The 21,865-nt window shown below is 39.6% G+C and overlaps 1 protein-coding gene across 1 annotated transcript in view; it reads left to right on the top strand.

Moving 5' to 3' along the window:
* Positions 1–19,452, top strand: part of NWD2 (NACHT and WD repeat domain containing 2) — a 196,344-nt gene extending 176,892 nt beyond the window's left edge. The window contains exons 4-7 of the mRNA XM_050790903.1: positions 367–570; positions 3,994–4,138; positions 8,801–9,390; positions 13,269–19,452. Of these exons, the coding sequence (XP_050646860.1) occupies positions 367–570; positions 3,994–4,138; positions 8,801–9,390; positions 13,269–17,201 (4,872 nt within the window). The 3' untranslated portion in view covers positions 17,202–19,452. The remainder of the gene's footprint in view (positions 1–366; positions 571–3,993; positions 4,139–8,800; positions 9,391–13,268) is intronic.
* The last annotated feature ends 2,413 nt before the right edge of the window (positions 19,453–21,865 follow it).

The following is a 21,865-nucleotide window of genomic DNA, read 5'->3' as shown; positions in this document are numbered from 1 at the left end:
CATTTTTAAGGTCTAGCACATCATTTTTCTTTGATATGAACAAACAAATCTCAGAGTAGATCAGCTTTTGTTGTATTATGTAAACTTTGAGAAAGTAAATTGGCTGCAAAAATTCTTTATTTTGAATTGATCTGATGTGATTGTGATATGGAGTCTCATTTCTCAGCCTATGAATAATTTTTTGTAATATAATTGATCTGATTTTACTTAGGAAATCAACTATCCACTGTGACCAAAAGAGAAAACTGATGGAGCAATGTATCTTGTTATCTATTGATTAATATTTATACAGTGACCATGTGATGTGAATACTAAAATGAACTTTCTTGGTGATACACTAAATTGAACTTTCTTGTTGATACACAGGGACTATTAGGTGAAAAATATGGGAATATCCGAATCCCTGGAGAAGTTGAAGCCTCAGAGTTTGAAATGATTTTGGATGCCGCCATAGAGGCAAAGCTGGAGACCAAGTTGCTGGAGGAGTGGTACTGTCGAGATGAGAACTCAGTGCCAGCAGCCTATTACCTCAGACCCAAGGCAGAAATGCTGAAAAGCAATAGAAATGCAGTAAGCTGCTTTTCCCTCCAGCCTATGGATCTGTCCATTACTACATTATTACCGTTTACGTCATCCAGGGGTGGTTCTGCACAGAAAAGACGGAAAGTTACTCTGCCCTAGGCCCCAAGTTTTCTTTCTTTCTTTTTTTTTTTTTTTTTTTTTTTTTTTTTTTTTTTTTTTTTTTTTGAGACAGAGTCTCGCTCTGTCGCCCAGGCTGGAGTGCAGTGGCCGGATCTCAGCTCACTGCAAGCTCCACCTCCCGGGTTTACGCCATTCTCCTGCCTCAGCCTCCCAAGTAGCTGGGACTACAGGCGCCCGCCACCTCGCCTGGCTAGTTTTTTGTATTTTTTTAGCAGAGACGGGGTTTCACCGTGTTAGCCAGCATGGTCTCGATCTCCTGACCTCATGATCTGCCTGTCTCGGCCTCCCAATGTGCTGGGATTACAGGCTTGAGCCACCGCGCCCAGCCCAAGTTTTCCTTTTAAAACTAAATCCACACTGATCCTTAGGGAAACACAAATGAAAGCCACAATGCCAAGTCACTTTACACCTGTTAGGATGGCCATCAAAGAGTCAAAAGATAGTAGGCGTTAGAGAGGATGTGAAGAAAAAGGAATCCTGGTACATTGTTGGTGAGACTGTACATTGGGGCAGCCTCTGTGGGAAACAGTATAGCCGTTCCTCAAAAAATTAAAAATAGGACTACCCACTTCTGGGTATATATCCAAAGGCAATAAAATCACTGTCTTGAAGATATGTCGGTACTCCCAGGTTCATTGCAGAATTGTTCACAATAGCCAAGATATGGAAACAGTCTAAGTGTCTGTCAGCAAATGAAAAGATAAAGACAATGTAGAAGGAAATTAAGGAACATTTATATACACACATACTGTGATATTATTCAGTCTTTTTAAAAGAAAACAATCCTACCATTTACAGCAACATGGATGAACCTGGAGGACATTATACTAAGTGAATTAAGCCAGGCCCAGAAAGACAAATACCGTATGATCTCACTTATATGTGGAATCTAAAAATGTTGAGTTCATGGTAACAGAGAATAGAAGTATGTTTACAAAGGTCTGGGATTTAGAGGAAATGGAGAGATGTTGGTCAAAGGGCACAAACTTTCATGGTGACTATAGTTAATTATAAACCTGAAATTGACTGACAGAGTAGATCTCAAGTGTTCTTACCACCCACCAAAACAAAGGTAATTATGTGAGGTGGTGGATTTGTTAGTTAACTTGATTGTGGTAACCATTTCGCAGTATATACATGTATCAAAACATCACATTGTGCACCTTTAAAAATTGAATGAAAAAAAACTAAATCCAAAACTAAGAAACTATAAATTGTCACTCACCTTTCCATTTAGCATCTCTAACTTTCCTTCTAGTCTAATTTTCCTTCTTCCTGAAGTATATCCTTTATAAGTTCCATCAAAGAAGGTTTACTAATGATACTGATTTTTACTTATTAATATTGGTATTATTAAATAATTAATAATTTAATGAAATAATTGGTCATTAATTCTTAATATTAATTGGTTAAATTTCCATTAATGAAGCTCCCTTTGTTTACTTATCTGAAAAGTTACTGTTTTGCCCACTTTTCTATAATGTGTCCATTTATTCTGATTGGTATATGTCATGCTTCCTGTATCTGTGAATTCATATAGTCTCTTAATTCTAGAAAATTCTCAGTCATCATCTCATCAAACAATGCCTCTCCTCTATTCCCTCTGCTCTTTCTTTGTGCTCCTTAATTATGTTTGCCTTCGGCCATCTCAGTCTGTCCTCTACGGCTTCTAATTCTCTTTCACATAATCAATGAAAAGGGATCATTTCACATGATCAGTTAGGTTTACCCCAATATTCCCACCCAGAGAAACAATATTCTTACAGATAATTACTTTGAATAATACATGTGAGGGTGAAGAAGAAAAAAATTAAGAAAATTGATCATGCGAAACTGATCATAATCATATCATAATCACGATCAGTTTCACATAATCAATTTTCTTATCTCTGTGCTGCTTTCCAGAAGATAACTTCAGATTATTTTTCCAGTTCACCAATTTTTTCTTCAGCTGTGTTCACTGTCTGTACATTGAGTTTTCAAGTTTGACAGTTACAGTTTTTAATTTTGTGAAAGGTTCATGTGTGCATTTGTTTTCTGTGGGAGGAAGGCCTTTGTAAAATCTACCTAGCTATGATTTATAGTCTCTTTTTAAATTTTAACTTAATATTTTTTCTTTAACATTTTAAACAGTCCATTTATATTCATGCATCTTATGGAGAGTGATGGAGTGATTCATGCTTGAGCATGATGGAAACATTGTTATCTACTTTCCAACTTGGCTCCCAAGTTTATGATATGTCCCTTAAAAGCAAATGAAAGAGGAAGAGAGGAAGGGTGAACCTGTTCACTGAGTAGAATATTTAGGGAGACTGCAAAGAAGGTATAGATACCCAACCCTCTGCCAAAGAGAATGTCCTTGATTCAGTCAGCACCCAGGCAGTTCCAAGAGGACAGCTGTGGGTTACCCACAGTTCTCCACTTCGGGATCTGTGTATTTGTCATTCTGGTATCCAACATAATACATTTTCTCTGTACAATAGGAAATTAGATCAGAATCCTTGATTTTTCTTCTTCACCCTCACACATATTATTCAAAGTAATTATCTGTAACAATATTGTTTCTCTGGGTGGGAATATTGGGGTAAACCCAAACCATTTCCCAGTTAAAGATGCCATGAGTAAATATAGATAACAAAGAACCTGATACCCCAAGAAACCAGTTTATACCATGATCTAGGGGATTTTCTCATATGTTACTATTTAATTTGCTTTGTTTCTTCATTTATTTTTATGATCCACTAGGAAAATTGAGATTATTCCTAAAACCCCATATGATATTTCTGCATAAATTATTATTGAATAAATGAATGTATTAATAAGATTATCATCAAGACTATGTAAATGTTACTTTATTGGTAGGCATTCCTCCCATTTTATCTCCTAGTGGACCATCAAAACAAATGAAGCTAAAATAAATAAAGACAATTAGATATAATGTAAGAGCACCTCCCCTTTAACTTTCTCTCCCCTTTCAAGGACACCAGAGATTATTTTCTTATGGCATTTGTATCAAAACTCAAATGCGAAAAGCATGGTATATAAGAAAGTCCAATAAACACACCCTATTTGGGTGACACCCTTGTGTAATTTGGTCAAGTTCGCATGCAACATGGAAATAATTTCTAACTTTCAGGGACATCAAGGGGATTAAATTAGACACTGTCTGTAAAGCACCTATCATAGTATTGGCACATAGTGGGCCTTCAAATAATATAAATTTTCTTGTTCTTAAATATTATTTTTTTTTTATGATTGTAAGACTAATTTCTCCCTTTTACATCTCTATAGATGCAGCCTTCTGCCAATGCTGAAAATGAGAAGACATGGCAAGAGGTATCAGATGAGATCAAGAAGATATTTAAGGCTGCTGTAAAGCTGTTACATGAAAAGGGTAAAATGAAACACAGCCAGGCTAGGAGGTACCTGTTCTCAGGTAATTTTCCCACACCTTCAGTAAAATAAGAAATAGATCATTAATAGGTACATCTACTGCTTCCCTTTAATGCCCTGCAAATTTAATCTCATTTACTGCCTGATGAAATTTAATTTTTTAAATGTTCCTATGTTCTGGAGAAGCAAATGTTCTTTTGTTTTAATTCATAGAAAAGTCTTTCCTTAACTCGAAGGCTTCTCTAGAAAATGTGATTTTAAAAGAAGCCAGAGGTGGCCCCGGATATAACTGACCACATTCTGCCATGACTTCTCCATTGAGCTGTTCATTCATCATTCACCCGCTTATCCAGCAAATATTAATGAACCTGTTGGGTTCCTATGTGCCAAGCACTGGGGAGACAACGCTGAGTAAAAAGACAGGGTCTCAGGCCTCCTGCAACTTATTTTTTTAGAGGGAGGAAAATATTCATAAGTGATAGCCAAGTAATCAAATAAATGAACAAGATCATATCAAAAGTGATTGATAAGTATTGTGAATAAAATAAAGCAGTCATAGGATAATAGTGACTGATAAAGGATGTGGGGGTCCAGATTTAGATAAGGTGGGCAAAAAGGAGTTGACTTTGGACCTGAATTACAGAAGAAAATCAGAGCTGACAGTGTCCTATGTAGCTAAGGTAGAGAATTCCCAGCAAAGGGAGCAACAGGTTCAAGACCTCTGAGACAGGAATGTGCTTAGTTAATTCCAGGAGCAGGAAAAAGAAAAGGTAGCTTTGCTGCTTGTTTGTTTGTTTGTTTGTTTGTTTGTTTGAACTTTTACAAGGAGGGAGAGATGAGGATAGAACTTGAGCACAGGCCATAATGGGAACCTTATGTTTTATTCTGGGTGAGATGGAGCCATTGGATGGTGTGACACAGGGATTTGGTAGGCTCAAATTTAACGTTAAAATAAAAACCTACCCAGTTATTCAGGTATATTTCAGTCTATACCGTACCATGCATTCTGTGTACAGAGGCTCACCTGTTGGCCTTTCTCAAACATGGAAAGGAAGCTTTATCATTAGAAGTTGCTCAGGAAACTACAGAACTGAAGGAATATGTCAGTCATAGTTTCCAGGGAACAAACACAAGTAGGTAAAAGTAGTCAGATTTGTAAGCATTTATTTTGAAAGTTGATAGTGAAAATTTATAAAGGGAAAAATTATAATAGCTGCTTCTTCAGATTGGTGTTGGAATGGTGCAGCGAAGCTTTCGTGAAAACCTAAAAGGCACCCGGTAATCATTCTCACTGAATACATGTGTGTGAAGCTCAGAGAAGATACAAATCGTTTTGACAAATTTAAAAGTTAGGGCTTATTTAAAGTCTTCCTGAAAATACCACAATCATCAGGAATAAGTACTATATTTAAATATATAGATTAGGGTTTATCCTTGTTCCTTTGGAAACTTTAGATCCATCTTTGAGGCTCAGGCTCTTCACCTTTACCAAAGACAGAACAGCCCCGTTCCTTCAAGAGCTGTCTTAGAAAAAAGTACCTAGAGTGAAGCTTTAAAAGACACCAGTTTGGGGAAGTTATCCTCTTATTTACAATCACACAGCTCCAGTGTTTCCTTATTTCACTGGCAAACACTTGTCCTAGCTTTCCCCATAGTGAAGAACTCTGTCCACATGGATAGCCATGTGAAGATGAGAAATTTCACATGAGCTACTGCAAGTGGGCTGTTTCCTGCTTGGGGTTATATCTCCTGAATATATACATGCTTATGACAATGTTGTTTATTTTACATTCAAACTCCTTTTAAGATCATGTCTGCACAATCAAAATTGCTGATGTGCCAACTCTTTCAAATGGATATAGTATACGTTATATTTTTAGAAACCTTGAAATAAGAATACTGGATAGAACCTGTTAAAGGTGTATTATTTATGTTTGAATGTAATTTTTCACGCTTCTTGTTTCACCTTTTTAAACAACAGGAGAGGAAGAGAAATAAATTAAGACTCTAAAATGGTGCCCTTCTGAGAACATCAAAACTCAGTGGCCTTGGGAATCGTAAAGAAATCAATTTCTCATGGGTAATAGTTGCCAGGACTGGAAACCTATTTCTACCATTACCTTCAGTGGGTGATATCACTGGTTAAATTTCAGAACATTAAGGAACATGCAAAAGCAGAAAATAAATATAACATTCTAATAATGCCCTAAAATTCTCAAATTTATGATATTTATACATAGGCATCAGAAATTATGAATAGAAGTTCCCTAAAATCATAAGCATGCACTTTGCCTCTGAAAATAACTCTGTAGAGTTGCCTTTGTATCATAGCTCTCATTTATTTAGGTATATTTAAGTCTACACCATACCAGGCATTCTGTGTACAGCATTTTTCCCCCCGAGCCAAGCTTAGATGGGCTCTGCCAAATTGGTTTATCTGTATTTCTTTTTTTGCTCCATTTATGATCAACACTTCTGCTTGATACACTCTTTCCATAAATGTGATAACAACGTCAAGTTAGAGTTGAGTTGTTTCCTGGGAGTCAAAGGTGGCAGAGCATATCTCTGATTATAATGCAGTATATATAGATAATACAGTTTGACCTCTTCCTTTCTCTTCATGATGCTCTCAGAATGTAGCAAGCTGCTAATCCAACCTGCTAGCATTTTACACAGATGACTAGAAAAGAGATGGATCCAAGGCTGCTAGTAGCTCATGATGTCCAGATTTCTGGCATCTTCCCTTATCTACTTTATAGCAAGTTCTTACTCTTCCTTAAAAAGAATAGTAGACATATGTTTATAAGCTCCTTTAACTGGCTTGCTTAACCAGCATGCCCAATTAAAACCCTTTGTAAAATGTACCGATGCTCACGGCACAGCTTACTAGACACTGGCAGCTACGAAAATATCTTTTTCCTTTGAGTTGAAAATTTCCATTGAAAGGCTGTCATTACTGAAAAAATACTATCACAAGAGTCCCACTGAAAGGCATCATTTTAAAATAAAATTCTCACCCTTCTTAATAGCTACATTATAGAATATATGTATATATATTCTAGATTTTGCTTGACATTGGAGTTATGGCTAGCATATAATTTTTTTCAATTTATGGCCAGACCAGCCCTGTGTATTCAGAGCCTCCCTGACAGAAATTTCACAATCTGAGATCAAAGCACCTGCAGATTCTGTGTCTAATGAGGGCCAACTTCCCACTCCATGTGGCTGTCTTCTTGCTGTGTCCTCATAGGGCAGGAGAGGCAAGGGAACTCTCTGAGATCTCTTTTATATATGAACATGACTTTCATTCATAAACGCTCTGCCCTCATGAACAAATCACCCAAACACCCCACCTCCTAATGCTATCACACTGGGGATTAGGTTTCAACATATAAATTTCTGGGAGACACAAACATTCAGTTTATAGCACTCCATAATGGATTATTTTTCTCAATGTTCTGTTTTCTCTCACCATTGTATCCTAAGCAGCTGTCGTCACGCCTGTAATATAAAAGGTGTTCAATGAAGAGCAATTAGATGAAGGAAAGGGATGTGGAAGGAGGAAGAAAGGAAGAGCAGCCAATTTTAAGACTGCTTGCTTTGTAATTCATTTCCATTAGCTGATTTTACACATTTTTTACACATTTTACTACTAATCTAGTTTAAATTTTTCTTATGGGGACACAAATTATTATAATGTATATTTACTTATGTGCAAGTATATGTGTTGTAAGCCATAATATGTTATATTTTAGAAGAAATGAAGTTATATACTAAGTCATTTTTTTTGTATTTGTTCCGATGGATATTATAACAGTGACATAGATCACCCAGATTAATCAGTCATCAGAATATGATTATATTTTGCCTTAAAATGTGCTTTTGGGCTGGGCGCGGTGGCTCACGCCTGTAATCCCAGCACTTTGGGAGGCCGAGGCGGGTGTATCACGAGGTCAGGAGATCGAGACCATCCTGGCTAACACAGTGAAACCCCGTCTCTACTAAAAATACAAAAAATTAGCCAGGCTTGGTGGCGGGTGCCTGTAGTCCCAGCTACTCAGGAGGCTGAGGCAGGAGAATGGTGTGAACCCGGGAGGTGGAGGTTGCAGTGAGCCGAGATCGCGCCACTGCACTCCAGCCTGGGCGACAGAGCCAGACTCCGTCTCAAAAAAAAAAAAAAAAAAAAAAAAATGTGCTTTTGTATTGATATTTGATCATATCTGACTAGGACTCAATACACCTCAAACAAAATGGTGAGGTCACTTTGTTAAGGAAAGGCTGACAAGGAACGGTTAACTAGCTACATCCTTCAGCCTCCTCCTCTTTCTTTCCTGGCCCAAATGGGTCCCTGCTGTTCCCACTGAGAACCTCTGAAGTCTGAGAGGAAAACTGAGCAGCAATTAGAAATAGTGGATATTAGAAATATCCACTATACATTTGATATGCTTTCTTTATTATGCTTATGTCCAACCTCTTCCTATGCTTGGGGAGAAAATTAGATAATTTTATGTAAAACCTGTTCTTCTGGGTTGCTGGCTGATTAGGAAAAGACAAATAAGAAATCAGGAAATTATTCTAAAGATTACTTCGCTATAAACCATAAGCAAAATAATTTACCACTAATGACTAAGCATTGACTATTGAGAATGTGGGTGTGTTGCTCCTTTGTTCTAAGCAATAAATTCCTTGTTATATTTTCTTTCAGCTATAGAGGATGAGTTTGACTTTGCTCTGGGAAAACAAACTCCAGCATTTCTAAAGAAGTGTGTTTGCTACATTAGGAAAATTGCTAACATTGAGCGCTTTGTGAAAATCCCAGAGATGGGAAAATACATGGATATAACTGGAACAGAACCGAGGATTATTCGGGACCCAGAAGCCCAAGAGAAGCTGATAAAACTCAGGGATGAATTTATTCCTACTATTGTTGCATCATCTAATCTGCGAGTGTACACATCTGTTACTCATTGTGACATGAAACTAGGCTACTCCCAAGAAATAGAAAATCATTACATCGAAGGACTTGGTAAACAATTTTATGAGGACATGATTGACATAATTCAGGCAACGGTACAACAGAATTTTGACACTGAAACTGATACACTCTATGACGAAATCCTTCAACATTCATCATTATGTAAAACATACGCCTCCTTCTATGAGTACAAATGTGAATCTCTAAACATAGTGCATAACTACATTCTTCCAAGCAAAACTGGACACATCAACCCTCTTATTATATATGGTGGGCCATGCACTGGGAAGACCCTTCTGCTAGCTGAAGTAGCAAAGAAGGTAAAAGCCTATTCTTTCCTGTGTATATTTGTAAAAACTTGTACTTTTGGAAAATGGTAAATTAATCAAATTCATTTCTACTTTCTGCGTTTCCAATGTGAATTAGAGTTGGTCTTTTAGGAGTGAATACTTCAGTGCTTCTTTTTTGCTGGTGTAACAGTTATATTGAGAGAGCAAAACTCATGGAATACAACTGGAAAGCAAGTTTATTTTTTTCTTTCACTGTTCAGACTCATGTTGTGGGCTAGTTCCTGTCCCTCACCCCACTTGGATGAAAACCCAGGCCAATCTCAATAACTGTTCTCATCCCTTTCAGACAAGACAAGCCCTCTGGCCACTCCTGTCTGCTAAATCAGTCTCAGTTCAGTAATGAGTATGTCCAGTCTAAGGTGAAAATGAAAACATCGGTCTACACTTTTCTTCCCCATCTGGGGCCTCTCACAAACAACACCTACAATGGGAAATGGGGATCTTCTTTCTTTTTCCACGTGGCACTTCTTTCTCTTCTTTCCTAATCCCAATGACATTTATGATTCCTATAAAGTTACAGTTTAGGGTATATAGGAAAGGTAAGGTGGCCAGAAAGTTCTTACATAACCAGTACTGTTCTGAACTGGGCTGTGAACTCTCTGTTCTTAGCACATGTTTAAAGCTGCCTCCCATCTCTTTGGAGGCCTTTTCATGGCTTCCTGGAGGTCCTTCCCCTCCCGTACCTCTGCCCTGTCTTCCCTGAGCATCTCTTACCTACAGTTGCCTAGACACAGGGGAATGCATCTTTTTTCTAGCTGGTTACTTCCTCAGCTCCTAGACATCCAGCAATGTGCTTCCAGTACTTTTCTGCTAAGATCCTCTCTACAGCCCAGCACACTCCTTTGATAGGACCTGGGAAAAACAAAACAAACAGAAATGCTTGTCAGCTCACTGCAGCCCGCTGTCCACATGTAGCACATGGGAAACACTCAGGTATTGTGTTGCTCTGAGGAACTCTAGACCTCTGGGCCAGTCCCAGCCCTGCAGCTCTGTCTCACTTCTCCATCACAGCAGCTAGGCAGCCTCAGTCACTTAGCCTTCATGGTTTCCAGATGTCACTAGGTACCAGATGCCTGTATCCCCAAGCTATAGGGGGCATTCCATACGTGGTCCACTAAAGTCCCTTCCTCTTGGCTAGAAGTCAAGGACAGGCATCTCTCTGACCTCCTTTTAGGGAGGGGGAGGTGAGAGAAACAACCCACAGCACCCTGATCCCCACCATTTTTCCCTGCCTCTCCAATCTTCTTTTTCAGGCTAGCAGTTGGTAATCTATTAACAGTAGCAAAACTGGTTTGCAGAACCTCCCTTTCAAGTCCTGCATGATGGTCTGGAACCTCACTCTGGGATGTGATATCTGCTGAGTTGGCTCTTCAGCCTAAACAGGATGAAACTAGTTCCATTATTTTTAACCTCCTCTTCCCTTAGTGTCAAAGTGTGGTGGTTTATTTTATTATGGTGTTAATTCTGAAGCTCTGTGTTGTTCTTCCTATGGTGACTCTCTTAAGAACAGAACTTTCTTTAAGTTCATGAATATTCTCATAACCTGTCATGTGCTACACAATCTCAAATTGGTCCACTTGAGGACAAGAACAGAGACAGTTGCATTGCATTGTATGTGACGATTAGGTTCCAAAGTAAGCCCATAGGTGAAATCAGGTATATTCCACTTACCTTTGAAAAGTCCATAGGAAGTCTAATTTGCTTTTTCTTAATATATCAAGCCCAGCTGGGTTTTCTGCTTGTGTTAGAAGATATAGCTTTTTCTTTAATTAAGCACTAGATGAAGTAGCAGGTTTGTATTTAGGATCCACATTGCATCACACAAATTGTGTATGCATATGTTTGTGTGCCTTTGAACATGAATTTGTATCTTCAAACTTCAGAATTATTCCAAATAAGCAAGATAGTAACACCACGAGGGGCACATGAGAACTGAAACCAAATGAGTAAACATTCACATATGCCATTTGGTACTCACCCTAGGGCCCTTTTCTTTGTGGAGGAAAGGAGCATACAGGCGGTTGGAGGAAACAAATATTGTTCAATTTGACTAAGTCAAAGGTTCATGTGATGCGTCTCCACATGCTCTAGCACAAGAGGTCAAGACTTACGTGGGGCGTGCTGATTCCCTGCACAGATAAGCAGTCCCAGCGAGGCAGAGTGTGGTAACTGTCCAGAGTTGGTCAGTTTAAGGAACGGCTTTCTGAGCTCTTGCTCTTCTGGATATTTTGTCCAATAGCCTGAGTCTGTCTATCCAGGAGTCGGGTCCTCCAAGAAACTGTGCCTCTTTTTACGTCCCCTGCCTGCGCTCATTTACCTTTCTCCTGGGGAATGTCTGACTCACCGTCAACAACAACCTGTACTGTCCTGTGACCTCATGTCCCTTTGAGGATGCAGATAAATATCTCATTTTTATCTCATGTGTCACCCAGCATTTCCATGAGCATGAACTCGTGATGGTAGGGCTGCTCTCTACAGACATCACGTGTTCAGCAACATGTGACTGGGAGGAGGATGCCTATAGTTATCATAAGCAATCAATGTACAAACAAACAGGTGCTTTCAGATTTACCACCAAAGGATAGTTGTTGAGTGACAAGATTATCTTCCTTGAAATCAGCTTCAAAGGTTGAGGCTCAACAACAGCAACAAAGAATTTATTTTCCTTAATAGCTCCTTATAAAACTGTCCTCCATAAATCTTTCTAATCTTATTCATGCCTTAACCTGAACTATCTCTCTTGAGGAACCAAAGTTCACAAACTTCCCTCCTAATGTGTAAAATCACTCTGTCTTATCTAAGGCATATCCTTTGTAAATTCCAAGGATAACTGAAAGACTTTATTTTCCTAAAAATACTCATTGGAGTATTTTATGCCTTGGGGGCATATTTCTTCTTATCCTGACCTTTCAAAACAGAAAGACTGAACTTAGTGGGTTCCTCACATATTTTATCCTTTAATGCCACAGAGTTTTTAAGAACTGAAAGAATGAAAAGTCAGGTATGACTTCTACTCAGGTTTTGTCTCTTGGTGACAATTTAACTCTGAGAAGTCATTTATCCAGCTTGGGCCTCAGTTTCCTCTCCTATTGAATGACACTGTAAGCTCATCCACCCTTCAAAGAGACAATGTGAGGACTGATGGCTGCATGTATATAAAATCAACTATCTGTTACAAAGCACAACATTTAACAAATCTCTTTTAACCACCGTTATGTGGATTTTATAACAGATAAATAATAATCAAAATTATGATCCTATAACACCATAAAATTATCTCTAAATTATAAAAGATTATATTCAGAGTAATTTCAGTACTGAATATTTTTATTGCTTTCTAATTAATTGGAAATTTTGTTAGCCATATGTGACATTATATGATCTCAATTAATGCATATATTTAACTTAATATAATATGCAAATCATTACTTAATCCATTCATTAAACACTTACAAAGGACCTACTGTGTGCCAAGAGCTGCACCAGGAAATGGATATTCATTCAGTGATACAAAGCTGACCATACTAGATATTTATATTTATAATTCATGAAACACCTCGTATCTTTTAGAATACAAGCTAAATGTTGCCTAATGAGTGAAAAATAGTATTATCACTACTTTAGTACACTCAGTAAGGGTAATCCTGAGGGTCTCATCTGTAGATTTTGGTACACAAGCTTCGTGGCAGTTCTTTGGCCTTCTTAAAAGATTTTTCCAATTTTGGGTCCTAGGCTGTTTTCTGCACGGTAGGGTTGACCAGAAGTCTGAGCTCTGGAGAGAGGCAATGTTATCACATATGACCGTGTGAATACATATTACCATTCTAAACTCCACTTTTGTGTTTCAGGCTTATGGCTGGCTACATGAGGACACAGGACCAGAATCTGACCCAGTAGTCATCGTGAGATTTCTAGGAACGACAGACATGAGTTCTGACCTTAGGACTCTCCTTCTAAGTGTTTGTGAACAATTGGCAGTTAACTACCGGTGTCTGGTTCAAAGCTACCCTAAGAAGATCCATGACCTCTGTGACTTATTTATAAATCTTTTGAATGAGTCTTCACTGCAGAGACCTCTAGTCATAATATTCGATGCACTAGAGCAGCTCTCAGAGAATGATGACGCCAGGAAGCTTTGGTGGCTCCCAGCTCACCTGCCCCGCTTTGTCCGGATAGTCCTTTCCACACTGCCCAACAAACACGGGATCCTGCAGAAACTAAGGTGCCTTATCCATGAAGAAGACAACTACATCGAGCTGATTCCCCGAGACAGGAAGATGTGCAGCCAGGTTCTCAAACACCAGCTGCTGCGCGTCAAAAGGAAGGTCACATCAGGCCAGCAGATTTATGTGAACAATGCATTCTCCAAGTGCACACTGCCAATGTTTGTGAACCTGACCTTCAGGGAGGTGAGACACTGGAGATCTCACAAAGATGTCGATGAATCCTCCCTCGCTGTCACCGTTCATGAAAGTATAGAGCAGTTATTCTGGTCCTTGGAGAAGAAGTGTGGTCAGAAACTGGTCTCTAGGGCTCTTGGCTACATCACCATGGCCAAAATGGGTCTGAGTGAAATGGAATTGGAGGATGTGTTAGCCCTAGACAACAGTGTAATGAGCGAGCTCAATGAAAACACCAGACCCAGCAATCCCCTGAGAGTACCTTTTTTGTACATTGCAAGGCTCAAGGAGGGTCTCAGTGGATACCTAATAGAAAGGCATGTGAAAAATGTCACACTCCTAGTCTGGGCCAACAGACACCTGCATCTCATAGCCCAGAAGCTATATCTGCAGGATGACAATGACCTGCGTGAAATGCACACCATCCTAGCAGATTATTTTCTGGGGGTTTGGTCAGGGGGCAGGAGGAAAGCCTTCTGCCTCGAGGATCCCTACTTGAATGGCTGCCTTGACTTGGAGAGCAGAAGCTTGCTGGAGGAAGAAAAGCATTTCATGGAACAGGCTTCCTTTGACAGGCAGGCTCCGGACCAGCCATGGGTTTTCCAGTGTAATCCCCTGGAACCTGACATCTTTTTCGTCAATCATCGGAAAATGTCTGAGCTTTTGTACCATTTGACGAGGTGTGGAAAAACCGATGACCTGCTTTATGGCATCATCATGAACTTCAGCTGGCTTTATACCATGATCAAAATTGGCCAGTTTGACAAAGTGCTTTCAGACATTGAGCTGGCTTACAACTACTCGCAAGAGAAGGAGCTGAAGTTCCTGGCCAGCACCCTCCGCAGCATCAAAAACAAGGTCATTGCATTTCCCGGCTCCCTTTCAGCAGAGCTTCAGCAAAGACTGCTGCCTGTTGTCAGCTCCCTGCCCAAACTTAGACATCTTCTTTTAGAGTGCGACAAAGACGGGCCCAAATATTGCTCCATTGTACCGTTGCATTCATCCATGGATGTGACATACAGCCCAGAGCGTCTTCCCTTATCATCCAGTCACCTGCATGTCACAGAGATCCTGCCTACCTGTAACCCCAGCACCGTCCTCACAGCTTTAGAAAATGGTTCCATCAGCACCTGGGATGTAGAGACTCGACAGCTACTCAGGCAGATTACCACAGCCCAGTCTGTCATCTTGGGCATGAAACTCACCAGTGATGAAAAGTACCTTGTGGTGGCTACAACAAATAACACCTTGTTGATTTATGACAATGTCAATTCTTGTCTCCTGTCTGAAGTAGAAATCAAGGGGACTAAGCATGGAAGCAGCGCCACCTACATCAATGGATTTACACTGTCCGCCAACCACGCCCTTGCATGGCTCGAAGCCAGCAAAGACGTCACTGTCATCGATCTGCTGTACGGATGGCCACTTTACCAGTTCCACTGCTGGTATGAAGTGACGTGTGTCCAGTGCTCCCTGGATGGTCTGTATGCTTTCTGTGGCCAATACCTGAACACAACCACCATATTTCATTTAGGGAGTGGAGAAAAGTTATGTACAGTGTCATCAGAATTTTCAGGTGGATTTGTGAAGTTTCTTCTTATATTGGACACGGCTCAGGAAATGGTCATGGTAGACAGTGAAGGAAGTCTTTCTGTTTGGAATACCGAGGACATTTCCAGCCCCCAGCTGACTGATGACTTTGATTGCCTAAGAGAAGACAGCGAGGTGGTCAGCATTGAGCTTTCAGAAGACCAAAGTGCAGTTCTGATCTGTAAAGCCCTCAGCATTGAGCTTTTAGATACTGGTCTGTGGAAGGTGGCTGAAAAGTTCAGAGCCAAGCACAATGAACGCTTTATATCTGCCGTGCTGTCTAAAAATGGAGATTGCATCATCGCCACCATGGAAAATACCTCAGCTGTGTTTTTCTGGAGGCGGGACACGGGACAGTGTATGGCAAGTTTGCGGGAAATCTCAGGTTCCATTGTTAAGTTAGTGAAATCCAGTCACCACAATATGCTACTATCTTTATCAACCAGTGGTGTTCTTTCCATCTGGGATATAGATATAATCACAGCTATGTCCAACATAGATAAGACTGGAAAACCCATCCGAAGTCTACTGTTGCCTGCTAGAGGGGAAATTATTTACTCTCTAGATGGATCCGATTGTGTTCATAAGTGGAACTTCAGCAGTGGCTTCATCGAAGCAGTGTTCAAGCATGAAGGAATAGTTGAACACTGTGTGCTAACATCCACTGGAGATGTAATGGTGACATCAGATGACAAAAGTAGCCAGTATGTCTGGCACACCAGCAGTGGTGAAAACCTTTTTCGAATTAACGGGCAGAGAATATCTCAGCTGCTGATTACACACAATGACCAATTTGTGGTCTCGCTCTGTGAGGAAAATGCCTCCAGGGTTTGGAGGCTCGCCACAGGCCACAGGGTCTGCAACATTCTGACCACTTTGCAGAATGCCTTTATTACCTCTGCAAATACCTTCGTGGTGGGAATGACTAAAAGCAAAGTGTTGGCAGTCAGTCTCTGGACAGGAAGTATCACCAAGAAATTTTGCTGTGAAGATGGGACCACTATCGTGAATTTTAAATTAATCCCTGACTGTCCTGATATCGTTGTGTTTATCACATCGGCCGAGACTGTGAACATCTGGAGTCTGACAGATGAAGTGATCTGTCGGCGCGTGCAACTTCCAAACAACTTCTTGAAAAATCTGGAGGATTTTGAAATTTCTCCCAATGGAAAGCTAGGCATTATATCCAGGGGAGATGAAAACATCAATGTGCTAGATTTACACAGTGGTAAATTGCGGGTGGTTCACGCCTCTGGGATCATCTGGCGGCAGAGGTTGTCTCGGGATGGTCGCTACCTGGTATACATTTGTTTCCGAAATGGGGAGGAGGAGGATGAAAATGGTGCAATATTCAGTTTAATTGTAATGAGACTGGCAGATGGCAAAAATATCGGTGCTTGTTCCCTTTACAAAACACCAACTTTCCTTGCACTCTCTCAGAGGCACCTGAACATCATTGTGGGCTTTGATGATGGGAGTATAGGGATATACACGGTAGTAGACCGTGTAGATGCTGCACTGAAAATCAAAATTGCCACTTCAAATAGCAGACAAATTTTCAACAATGCAACACACACCTCCAGGCCAAAGTGTAACAGTTATTGTTTTAAAATATCTGTGGATTGCTTATGGAGAGAGTCCACTGAGGTCTTTGCAAGAGACAGCCCCATCACAGTTAGCGACTCTACTGAGTCCAATGAAGCAACACCCTCCAAGAAACACAACTCTTGTTATGAGCGGGTGTGCTCGGCCCTAGAAACCAGGGGCCACAGCTATGCCCCTGATAACTGACAAAATGTTTTCCAGCTAAGCAGAAATATGTGATTCACATACAGAAGAAAGAAAAAAATGTGCCCCAAATGATAAACTATTCATTTCTTAAAAGACAGGAGCAATGCTGGAATTCCAGTGTTTTATTAAGATGTTCATGAAATGGACAAATAGGAGGTTGGTCTTGGGTGTGGTCCTTTTGTCAAAGTGTATCCAGGAATGTCAGAATTTGTAGTAGTAGTATTTAAATGGTTACTTTATCTGAAAGGCAGCGGCTAAAAGTTTTTAAATTAGCTGTGTGGTGAGGCAGCATAATTCATCCCACTGGTTAAGATGAGAGAGGCTAGAGTTATATACAGATCATTTGGATGGGAATTAGTTCTACAAAACTCAGCTGAAATCATGAAGACAAAGAGATGCTTGACTTCAAATGATTGTGTGATAAGTAAACATAGCCTTAATCTCTCTTTACATTTTACAGTCCTGACAACTGTGTACACCTAGTCTGCAGTGAATGGTCTAAAGGTGCAAAATAATGTAACAAAAATACCTAAGTGTATTCCCAGTTTCCCAAGAGATATGACCTGAAATGTGAGACTGTGGACTGGACTGGGACAAGAACTAACTACCACTATCATAGGGCTACTGAACATGGAGAGTCAGTCTTTATTAAAATACAGTTGCAACAATTGCATGCAAGGGTTTCTGTATAACAGAATATATGATTTTTAAACTATTTACTGGGTTGCAAAAGAACACGTTTAATATGAAACAACAATCTTTTCACATCTTTTTGAAGTGCATATTTGTGCTGGTGTAAAGAAGAATTACAGGAAGGGCATTACAAATCTGGTCAAAACACCTGTCCATTTACATCATTGTACTAACAGAAGTCTGTACTATTTGGTCAGTTGTATGGAAGCATAAATATTCCCTAAATTCCTGCAGTGAATAGGAAGCAAGCTTTCTCAACATGCCATCTCTGAGATACTGATGACGTTTGCCTTACATTCCTTCTCTTTCCTGTGTAAAATGCAGATAGATGACCAAATACTCTGGGACAAACTGAATATGCCTGTCTTTGTGCTAAAATATTCCATAAATCTTAAGGGTGTCCAAAGGTTCTTTATTGTCCTTGTTTGTAATCACTTTCTTACTTCTACACGCCATCTGTATGCTTCTTTCTCTGTTACTCTTCCCGATTGAGGACTCTTCTGAGCCTTTTATAGTGTTATCCATTTCAAAGCAGAAGCTGTGGAATTGTATTAAATATTTTTTAAAACTACTTCACCTGTTTAAAAGAAAACATTACATCTCAAAAGGTGAAGATGATTGTTCTTTCTTCCATATCCTCCTCATGGCATGTCCTTGGATAACTTTTCAAAAGGTATCCACGCTTTTGGTTTAGTTTAGTTTTCTTAGAAAGTGGAGAAGTAACAATTTACTAGAATAATGAACTAGGAACTGATTTGCTGTAGGTCCAGCTCTGCTATAAATGCATTGTGTATTCCTAGACAGGCCTTTAACCTCATCAGTGTGTTGTTTTTGTGGAGTGCAAAATAAAGGTAGTGATAGTTTCTGCTGTAGCCCTCATAGGGACATTGGGAAGCAGTATAAGAAAAACTTCAGCAACATCATGATTATTGATGCTAATGGGGAAAATAAATTCATGTAACCCATAGAGAATCCAAGTCAACTGTATTTCCCTCTGGAAAGCAGTTTAACATGTAAGCTTTCAAAGATGTGATTCAGATAAAAATACCCAGCTCCATAGTGAAAGACTTTTTTCAGTATGTTACTTCTGGTTTAGCTACTAGCCAGGGAGGTGGTAGCCCAGAGAAGGCGACCCACATACAGATCACAGATCACCTGGAGTTGATTATATGCGTCTACGCTTTTGAGCTCTTTAGGCAACACATTCTCATTCCTGTCATTATCAGTTGAACCTCCATGCCACACATTTCTAAGAATTAAATGCCTAGATGGATTAAATGTAGTATGTGAATGTTCTACGTAAAAGCCAATAGAGTATACAAGTGACTTGAATGATTTTTCCTAACTTGTTTGCAACTGATAGCTCATACTGAATGTTTTTATGTAAACTTTGTATCGTTGGGAAGAATTACCCAATCAGAGATTTATATTTTCATAAATGTTACATTTAGTTAAATTTTGTTACAGAGTTGTTACACTAGAAAATTATTTCAGTCTTCAAACAATATACAGTCTTGTGTATGTATTATTTGTATGAATAAAAGATAAACTACTTAGATTGGCGTGCTGTTTTTCTCCCCCATTTTTGGCAGATGTGATTAGAGACCTCCAGTAATTATAACTGTTCATGCTTACTGAGTGCTTACGTTGCACCAGGCACTGTACTTGGAGCTTTGCATGTACTAAGCCATTTAATCTTCACAACAGCCCTGTGAAGTAGGTACTGTTAGTATTCCAAATTTATAGGTAAGGAAACCTAGAAACAGGGGTCCAGGGAGAATAGCTGAACAAGATTTCAGTGCAGTGTCAGTGTCTTTTTCCTTAACTTTCTCAAGGTACATCAAAATAGAGCATTTAGTATTTAGTAGGCACTTAGAGATCAATAATGACCTACAAGATGCTTTCTAACTTGCAGCTGGGAGACTGGGCTAGCTCTGAAGATCACTGAAGGTTGCTGCAAACTCTCAGGTTTTTCAGGTATACAGAAATAGTTGATGAATTCATTAATAGAAGGATGGGGAGGAAGGAGAAGAAGGATGATGGCTGAAGAGTCATCTCTCTCATAAATTCCCTTTGGGTGAACAAGCAGGACCAAGGGAAGCCTTCCCACATGCCCTTTCTTCCATCTCTTGCCTCTTGGATCTGAGAATCCATACATGCACCACAAAATATTTTTTACAAACAAACAGAGCAGTATTGGTGAGCTTAAGTGATAATACATAGGAACTATCTGAAATCTTGTATCTAGTTGTCATGAAATAATTGTTCTCAGAGAAACTTTAAGATGTTAAGAAAATAAGAAATTTTTCTGGTTTATTGCCTACATCACGTGGCTGAGACTAACGAGTTCAAACTTTACCACCACTGAAAATGATTCCATTACTTACAAAGGGTAATATCCTTTAGGTTGAAAAGGTTAAACCCCTCTCCTTTTAGTTCTCAGAGAAAACGTAGAGAAGTTAATAAATATTTGCAAAAAAGCACTTCAAATAAATAGAGTTTGTTTAAATATCTTCTTTCCCAGGGTCAAGAACACAACAGTCAACAATGTATGCTTGCTCTGCCCGAGGCATTATGCTACGTCCTGGAATTATTTGAAAAGTCACGCATGACTCCTGCCATCCAGAACCCTACAGTCTAGAAGAGACACAGCTAAACCAGATGAGACTGATTTCAAAGCTAGTAAGAGTGAGAGCCAGGTGCTGAGGATACACTACAGAGGAGCAATTAACGCTACCTGAGAATCAAAAAGGTTCACCCAGAGGAGATAGAGCTGAGGCTAGAAGAATAATTAGGACTTACTTGTCAATGTCAGAGAGACATTTCAGGTAAAGGAAGCTGCATGAGCAAAAATGGGAGTTGAAGCATATTTCAGGTGACTTCAAATGCTGTCAGGATTTTAGACTTTATTCAGTAGTCAATAGTGTTACTGAAAGCCAGGGACCCAGCCTAGGTCCAGTTGCTCGCTATACAGAAAGCCAATCACTAAGGCAATGAGTATTATCAGGGAAGAAGGCTTTATTATGGGTGATATTAGCCAGAGAGACAGGAGACAAGACTCAAATCTGAATCTCCCCTGGCTAAAGTTGGGGTTTATATGGGGGGAGAAAACAGGCAGGGTAAGGAAGAGGAGCTGATCAATAGGCAGCAGGTGTCTAGCATCTCACTGTAACCTCCTATAGGAAAATAGGAATTAGGGAGAATTAAGGAAGAGGAATTGGTTAATGGGCAGCAGGTTTAAATGGCTCAAGCTTCAGTGCTATGGGCATTTGGCTTGTTGGAAAATTGTGCTGGTTTCAACAGGGAGCTGGGAAAAAAAGTTGGGGGAGGGGCAGTTACTTTGTCAGATGGCTTTGAGATGGAAGAGACCAGAAGCTGGGAGACCAGTAAAAACCATGGCAATGATCTCAGTTAGAAAGTGTTAGAACCTGATCTTAGAACCTGTTTAGAGTAGGGGCAATTCAAGATTTATTTCAGGGCTTAATGGATAGAGGTGTTTGATGAAGGAGAGGGAAAACTCAAATAATTTCAGTTCCAATTGAAATTGAGTAGATAGAATTACGAATGTAAAGTGCACAGGGGATGAAAGTGGGGGAAAATCATAAAATAAACTTGGATCTAGAGAGTTTAAAAGTAAGACACCATCTAGCCCATTAGAAATATGCTATCTATCCCATGGAGAAATCTCCACTCAGTTCTTTCTTCCTCAGGAGCCCATACTACAATGCCTAATATGGTGTGGGGAGTTTTTTGGGTTATAACATAAACTGATACCATAATTTTTTAAATGTTGTTTCTTTTTTAGAACTCTTTCACAAATTTGGAACCATGTTGATAAATCCACTCAAATAAACTAGCTTTCCTATCTTTCATGACTCATTGGCTGGGAACAATTTACATGTCAATGAAAACATGGGCACACCTAAAAAATGAAGTGAATCATGGTGTTTTCACCCTGGTGTGCATTAAGA

The sequence above is a fragment of the Macaca thibetana genome, chromosome 5 (genome assembly GCF_024542745.1).
Source record: "Macaca thibetana thibetana isolate TM-01 chromosome 5, ASM2454274v1, whole genome shotgun sequence".
Classification (NCBI taxonomy): domain Eukaryota; kingdom Metazoa; phylum Chordata; class Mammalia; order Primates; family Cercopithecidae; genus Macaca; species Macaca thibetana.
Note: the sequence above shows the minus strand (reverse complement) of the source record. Positions and strands in the feature narration are given on the sequence as shown.